At 34.0% G+C, this 8920-nt stretch overlaps 1 protein-coding gene across 1 annotated transcript; it reads right to left on the minus strand.

Moving 5' to 3' along the window:
• Positions 1-493: 493 nt before the first annotated feature.
• On the minus strand, positions 494-5295 carry LOC108991781 (eukaryotic translation initiation factor 4B2-like). Its single transcript, XM_018966168.2, has 3 exons — positions 4019-5295; positions 1853-2293; positions 494-943 (listed from the first exon to the last, which is right to left on the minus strand). The coding sequence occupies exons 1-3, from the start codon at positions 5131-5133 to the stop codon at positions 919-921; spliced, it is 1581 nt and encodes a 526-aa protein (XP_018821713.1). The 5' UTR covers positions 5134-5295; the 3' UTR covers positions 494-918.
• Between the last annotated feature and the right edge of the window lie 3625 nt (positions 5296-8920).

Genomic DNA, 8920 nt, shown 5'->3' on the forward strand with positions numbered 1-8920 from the left:
TTCTGTAAAAAATAAAAATAAAAGTAAAAGTAAAAATAAAAAATTAAATGCATTTTAACTAATCAATAGTTAATAAGATGCAAGTCAAAATTAGACATTTTGGATAAGAAAAGTTTTATTCATCATTCTCGCGCACCACTTTTTTTTTTTTTTTTGTTTACCAAATGTGTAATATATGGATGATAAGTAGAAGAATTTAATTAGTTTAAGAAAAATTAAACAAAAATAAATAAAATAAGTGTGATATATAGAAATGATAAGTAACAAAACTCTTCGAGTAAAATTCTACATTTTGCCTAACCAAATGCCAATGCTCCTGACTTTGCCCCTGACTACGACCATACCAAGTTCACATTGCACTAATTTTGTGGGTATGCAGCTAATTGAATTTAGGAAGAAAAAACATAAAACAAAAAACAAGTCATCCTTTTAGCTTGAACTTAGGGTGGTGTGACTGAGTAAGCGACGGGAAATCCAGCAGCCCCTTGCATCATAAAATAAACGAAACTAAATACATTACAATAGGAGACATAATATCTACAGTAAAACAACATCGACCGACAAAACTACAAAAAGTCCTCAGTCACAAAAATAAAATAAAATAAAATTAGAACAATTAACCGTATATCACTCAGAATGACTGTCAAAAATAAACTATTGAGTCCCATAGTTTCCAATACAATTATCATACGAACAACACAGGCTCATTGATTCAAAACAGGGGGAAAAAAAAACAAACAAGCAATTTTACATAGTTTCAAAATGGTAACAGATAAACGCATTGAGTTCCCAGTGCCAATACTCAACAATTTCTGCTCCACTTCCTGAAGCAAACTAAAACCAAGAAAAATGTGAGAATATTATTTGCTCCCGCTTGTCAAAACTAGAGTACAATCCAATGAATCCACACATTGCTGTTCACCACTTATCCCTCGACCTCGGCCTGCCAAAATATCAAGCTCACTGTCGTTAGTAGCATTTTAAGACATTTCAAACTATATTTTACCTCCAAAAGACATCAAGCACACATGTTGAAGCCAGAAATGTGCGTGCAATTCTGAACATTTCTAAGCTTCCATACTTCACAGCAAAAGGATTTCGGAATTTCCAAATTCGAGAGCAAATGATTCTCAATCTCTTGGGACTTTTTTTTTTTTCATTTGATAACTTTTTATCTAAATAAAATAAAATTCTGTTCACCACAAGCAACGACTAATTTGCCACAATAAAACTTGAGATCTTTACATTTCATATCAGGATACTGAGGGCGTTTGGAAAAATGTTTCCATTCCAAAATTCTCATTTCATCCCATCTCCTTCCCAAACATTACTCAAATACAAACACTTTCCAACTAATCATTACAACTTTTTCAAACTAATCATTACAACTTTTCCAAACTTTCAAACAAAAAATAAAAAACAATTCAACTTTTTCAAATCACCAAACAAAAATAATATTAAAAAACTATATTCTAACAATATTTTAACTTTATAATATTTTTTATTCAATTTTTTCTCTCATTTCTCAAAACCTCATAAAACATTCAAACTATCTCACTACTATTCATAACCATCTTACTACTATTCACAAAATTCTCGTATCATCTCACTCCCCAACTTTTCCCTGAAACTCAACCAATTACAGAAATCTGATTGTATTTCGGTAAATTTATAGAAATTTTAATTCTTTACTCTGCTTGTTTCAGAAAATCATCAAAATTCTTCTCAAAGAGTCAAAATTGAACATAAATGTAACAAGTTACCCCACCAGCTGAACAGAGAACAACTTGCTAAAAGTGGAAAAGCAAAGATCGAAACAGCATAAGCAATGCTACTGCTAAAATGTCCTTACCTATCCAAGTCTCTGTTGCCTAGAAATCCTCTATCCCTGCCAGATCCAAAGGATCTTCTGTCATCAGCATGCCTTGCCCACACATCCCCTCCACCCCGCGAGCGAGGCCTATCCATGAATTCCATATTTCTTGTTTCCTCGATTGATCCAGATTGAGAAGGTGGCCTCTCAGGAAAACCAGCCACCCTACCTGCTCCAGAACTGGGCCTCGAACCAGGCCTTTCAACAGCTTTCTGCCCAAATCGAACTTTTCCATCCAAATCATGAATTAGTGTTTCCAATTCCCTTTGTTTGAGAAGTATAATGTCACGTAAACTGGATTGGTCACCACCAGACCCTTGTAGAGATTCACTGTTTGCTTCCATGGTAGATTCTGTCTCAAGTTCCTTCTTTAAGTGATCTATTTCTTCTTTTAACTTCTTTTCCTCATCTGTTTCAAGCCTGCAATATTTTCCCCGTAGAGTTAAAACACAAGTTCATAGGAGATCCATAGGTCATGTATTATATACAGGAAATGCACCATATAAAATTGACATCCAGCTGTGGGCATGCAGAAAGTGGAATCTAAAATCAGCAAGAGGGAAAGTTTGACAAAGTGATACACCACTTACGAGATCTTGAAAGAAACCTAAAACTGCATATGCTAAAACGGGTTCTAGTAAATGGAAGACGAGACAAACATAACTGGCAGAGATGGAGCTATAGAAAAGTTTTTGATAAAATCAAGTAGCATATATTCTTTATAATGCACAGATAATTATCTATAAATGAAGGACATACTTTGCTTTAAATTCTGGTAAATAGAGGAAAAAAGCCCTGCAAAGATTAATATATGAATGGCCTTATGTCCTCACAAGACCATGAAAAGAAGTATATGAGGGGAGCTGGGAACTATAATGGCATAATCAGATACAGAGATAAACTAATTAAAAGAATCAATAAAATTGTTGTATAGTTATAATATTGTTTAATAAAGAACTTAAACATAGACTTAACAGGAAAAAAAAAAGTTAACTACGTAAACATCATTTCCTTGACTAGTCTTACGGACAAGGTTTGATAAGCTATCAGTGTATTACTTTCATGCATGCGTTTGTGCATCCAATAGCTGTAAACCACCCTTCTAATATAATCAACCTAGCTAGCGGGCCTAAAAGCCCTTCTTACTAAGCTAAGAATATTTGGACCCTTTTTCCATTTAAAAAAATCAGGTTGCCTCATGATTTATAAAGTAACTAACTCCCAAAAGACTTCCACTTGATGTTCTTAAGGTACAATTCACTAATTCTGTAATTAGTTTCATCAAATCTTTGGATTGACAATTAAATCAATATACATACTTGTCAAACAAAACTACTCCCAAAACAAAAGGAAAAAAAATTAGAAACAGAAAGAAAGAAAAAGCCTCAAAAGCCCTTCTATTGTTCAAAATCCAATTACCAAATATAACAAACTATTAAACCTGGAATGCAGATAAAACTTTTAAAATTAAATTATCTTCATTGACAGCACATGGAATAATCATGGTGAGCCATTCATCAGTTCAACTTGGCTTACATGAGAACAGTGGAGCTGGCCAAAATATAAAGGAATGGGAGAGTATCAAAAATCAGGCAATCCTAAAAACACAAGGGCTACCCAAGAGTACGCGAAGGAACTTTCTTAACAGCATTACAGTAACAGGACATCAAATTCATAACAACACTAAAGAATACTATGTAAGACTAACTACCATATCAAGACCAATTACAACTAAATATTAAGTTATCAAAGAAATGCCACAAATTTGTCATTTAAACTGTTTTAACTGAATCAAAAGGTCAAGCTAAATAAGACATACAAGATAGAATTAATTTTCTTTTTAAGGTTTAAGTAGCTGCAAAGATAACTTTAGAGTCATCCTCATTAAATTTATCCCATTCTTATCTTCCAAACTTGACCCTTGCACACTTGAGCCTCATCGGATAATGAGTTTTACAGCAAAATAATCTTATTCAACTTCACTTGATTACCATTAAAAAGTTATGCTACCTAACGTCCTAAGCATTAAGTGCTTCGCTAACAGTCACTACGTCAGAACCACTTAAAATAACATATCATAACTAGCAAAGAAACTTCTACGGGAAAATTGGCAATGCATAGCACACAGATTGTAGTCGTACGGACCTGTCAACCCTGCGATGCTCCAATTCAAGATCAATCTTCCTCCAATCCTTACCTCGCTCCTCAAGCAAAACCTCCCTAGGCTTGGCATCCCCAAAAGGATTCACCTTTGGCCTTGGCTTCACCACATTCTCAACCCCCTGCTGCAGCCCCTGACCCTCAGACCGGCTTGACTGCGCGCTGGAAGGCCTGCTCGAGTGTGTACTCGTTGGTGTACTCGCTTTCTTAGCCTCAATTTCCGACTCCATCTTCTTCCAGTCCAAACCCTTCTCCGCTAAAACCTCCTCCCTAGGCCGTGCGGCACCAAACGGGTTCGGCTTATTCGTCTTCGCCACCACCAGCGGCTCATTCACACCCGAATCCCCCCTAGGAGGATCCAATACCAATCTTGGCCGTTCCCGCTCGCTCTCACGAAACCCTCCCCCTCCTCTAGTCCAACGATCGGGCTCCTGAGCCGAATCGCGAAAGCCTGACCCGAATGTCGAAGATCTAGAGGGAACAGGCTTTTTCCCAACCGCCCAATTATCAGCGTCATCGGCCCTAGACCCGCCCCCAAGCGACCCGTACCGATCCTGCCGACCCGAATCGAGTGAAGGCATAGGTTTCTTCGTCAATGCCCAATTGTCTACCTCGTCAGCCCTCGACGGCTGATCGAAATCCGAAACCCTGGACGAAGGGGTACCCCTCCGTTCCTGATCAAATCCACCATAGGACCTCCGGGCACCACCTCCCCAGGACCCATCGGCATCGTCTCGGTCTCTGCCACGACCAGATATAGAACCGGACCGCCCGTAGGAAGAGAACCCGCCTCCGAGCTTACCGTACTGCATTTCATCGGGGGAGCGCTCTTTGGGGCCGGTAGGGAGACGGAGCATCTCGTCGGTGGTCAAGCCTTGGCTGTATTCGGTTGCGGAGCGCTGGCCGGAGGGCGTGGAGTAGAACTCGGACAAGGTTAAGGTCGTCTTCTTCTTCTTGGTCTTGGCGCTAACGGATTCTTTCAGGCTGGGGTAGCTATGGGAAGAAGACTCCGCCGCAGAGGCAGCCTCGCGTTCCTCCGCTTCGGCCAGCTCTGCATCGGCGGCCCAGGCGCCGATGTTACCCCATGCTTTTCCGGACATTTCTTCGGCTCGAGATCTGGCAAACAAAAAATAGAAAAGCAGGAGATCCAAACGAGAAATAGTTGTTTAATTTATAATATATATATATATATATTTATTTTGATAACAAATTTAGAACTGGGGCTCCGTTAGTGGAGCCGGAGCTCCGAGAACATGCGAAGTAGAGGGGTTACAGCTGGGAGAGAGAGAGAGAAACGAAACATAGTAGAGTTTGAAGTTGAGGAAAGAAAGCGTCGTTTTGAGAGGGACGGCGGGGTTAGATGCGTTGTTGAGTGGGGTGTTAGGTCACGCACGCGACTTCTAAGTGTGTGCGGTGCACGATTCAGTCACTATACAGTATCCACTATGAAATCACTCCGTTTAAAACCTGAAAATGATACGCTAATAAAATAATCAGCCTTGTTATGATTTGATTTTTCAAATTATTATTGATTTAAAAGTTTATCATATTATTTAATATACAATATACATGTTTTAATTTTTTATAATTATAAGAAATCTCACTGTAAATTATATAGTTAACTTACCTTTTTAACTAATGTCAGATAAATTGTTTAATTTATTCATTATTTTTTCAAATAAAATAAAATTTATAGTAAAAATGTCGTTTATTATATCTTTAAATTGGTATATAGAGCACATTATCTACATCACTTATATGATAATATTTGATTTGTAAAATTCAAATTTTAAAATAGGTATTGCTTAGGAGTGTAACCGGTCCAGTTTTAGACAAAATCTAGGACCGAATCAGTATGTATCGATTTTTCATTTTTCAAAACCGATTACGCTCCAGTTACTCTCATAAATCGGTATATCAGGTTTTACCGGTTTCCGGTCCGTCCGGTTTTTCAATTTTTTTAAAATGTAAAAAACATTTAATAAAATGTTACTTCTTATAATAAAATATTATTAATAATTTAATATATATATATATTATGTTTAAAGCATATGATCAATTAAATGTTCATTTTAAGATTAAACTTTTATTTTATAACTTATAATAATATTATCATATATATAATTATATTAATAACATATGATCAAACAAATTACAAATGTTCATATTTAAGATTAACATTTTATGTTATAATTTATAAATTATAATATGAAATTATTTCATATATGATATATAATTATATATTATATATAAAAATTTAATATATTATTATATATTATATATAAAACTTATATATATAAATATTTTGTATAATATATAAAATTAATTTTTATATATATATTTTTTCCAACTGGTCCGGTTCGGTCCAGTCCGGTTTCGAAAATTACGGAACTGAAACCGAATCGGTTCCGGCCAGTTTTCATAATATAAGAACTGGTTCTAGACCAAGGTCCGGTTTTTCGATTTTTCGATTTAAATTTACACTCCTAATATTGTTAGTGTGCTGTCCAGCTTTGACCGTTAGGCATGTCCACTAATATAAATTTCATATTTTAACCTTTTTATCTTTTCATTTTAACATTTTTTAAACATTTTTAAAAATAAAAAATACACCAATATACTAAAAGTTAATTGCTAAACCAGTAAGTAAAAGTAAATAAATAAATAAATACATAAAAGATCAAAATGAGAAGTCAAATTCATGGGGCATGCTATCATTTTCATTTTAAAATCTATCCGTTTGCAAATAATTATTATATTTTAGCTCGGATCAAATCAATTCTTCTAGATTCGTATTGACCTTTCCATAAGTAATCAACTAACACGTAACTTAAGTTTGTACAAAGATTCAAGTTTGTTCAGTTTTGAGTTTATATAAATAATTCTACATAATTTGAACTCAGATCGTCGTTTTATATTAAGATTATTTTTTTCAGTTTCCCTTTTTTTTTTTTATTGTTCAGGATAATTACATTTAATTAGTCTAATTTCAAAGATTTCTCCCACGTTGTAACTTCGAAAGTTTGATAATTTAAAGACATAACGGGTGAAAAGTGATCGAATTGGATAATAGACACGGGTTTACTAGTCAAATAGTTAATTCAAACGGAAATTTTGCTTAAGAATTAATAGATTTATTATGTACAATTATTTAAGTACTCAGAAAAAATTCATTGACTAGTTTTTTTTTAAGAGAATGCTAAAGTCATAAAGAGATTCTATAAAAATAAATTTATAAATTGACATAATTTCATGTGATATGTTAGATTTATTTTAAAATAAAATTAGTTTTATAATTTAACATACCACATCAAGCAACGTCAATTTGTAAATTTATTTTTGTGTAATCTCTTTGTAGTTTAAATATTTTTTTTTTCAAATATGGTGTCATTTTTTTAGGGAGAAAAATATTAAGACATAAATATAAATGATAAAATATATTTCTTTCTATCAAACTTTCGGGATATATCATGATTTCAGGTATTATAGCAAAACTCTTTCTCTATCTCTACAATTTTCTATAGCAACCATCTTGAGCTCTTGATCTTGAAGTACAAAATTATTTTAGGAGACTCTAGTAGTCACCTAAGCAACGTAGAGGTGTAATCACTGAAATTACCCAAGTACCCATGTAATATAGCGGAAATATCTACCAATTCACTCAACAAATTGGTTAGTATTCAAGCATGCAATTAATTTAATAATTAAACAATAACATAAAATAAATAAATTGCATAACACTAATATTGGTATTGAAGGAAAACCCTTTAAAGAACTCTTTAAAGGTAAAACCCTATGAGACAGCCAAACCTAGGAAAGTCAATCTTATTATTTGAAAATCAATTATAAATACTCATCAATTACAAAACATTTACAACTTGACTCTCTTACTTGCCCAGACAACCGACATGTTTGTCTTCTACAGCAAAAACAGCCAGAACCTCTGGCGATCTTCAAATATTACCTTTCCATCTAGAACTCTAGAGGCTGAAGTTCAATCACACGATCCTCCACGCTCGAAACACGATCACACTTAAAGAGAGATCTTAAATATGAAAACTGACTAAGAAATTTTTCACCAAACAATGCACTAGAAAGTGCTCTAAAAAATATGTAGATCTGAATATGTGCAGATCTTAACCAATAGGATTCCCTAAATAAACAATCTGAAAATCAATTCTAATTGCTTTAGTATTCTGCTGACGGAACAAATCTGATAGGAGTTTTAGGTGCAGCAGAATCTACTGATGAGAGAACTTTGCTGACAAACTGCTAACAGCCAGCACTGAAGCTTCGTCAGATAACTGTTTTAGATAACTTTTTGATAGTTCGAAATTATTTATGCTCGATATCTTCTTTTTTAATCTTCTATCTAGATCACTTGATATCTCCTATCTTTTCGAACATTCAATTTTAATAAAAAATCTTTTGAACCTTTATCTATTCAACCACTTATCTTCGAATTCAAATATTCATAGATAAAGATAGAGACAAATCTTTGTCTATTAATCTATTTATCTTTGAACTTAAATATTCATAGATAAAAATAAAAACAAATTACATTCATCCAATAATTCAAATAGGTTCTAGTTATCTAATCCTAGCCAACAAACTTTTAAATCAACAATCTCCCCCTTTGGCGGATTGGTGACAAAACCAACTTAATGAATGCAATATAAAACCTATCAACAGCACAAACAGTAGACCAAAAGACCAAGTAGAGATTCTAGACAAAAAATAATGACATAGAACAATGACTAAGATTAAATTTCACAAGATTTAAAATCTAAGCATGTTCTAGTCTTGGAGTTGAATTATATCCATATTTTAGTTCTCCCCCTCAATATTAAACTTTATTAATGAGAACAATAAAAATTCATTCAACTC

Source organism: Juglans regia, chromosome 13, assembly GCF_001411555.2.
Source record: "Juglans regia cultivar Chandler chromosome 13, Walnut 2.0, whole genome shotgun sequence".
Lineage (NCBI taxonomy): Eukaryota > Viridiplantae > Streptophyta > Magnoliopsida > Fagales > Juglandaceae > Juglans > Juglans regia.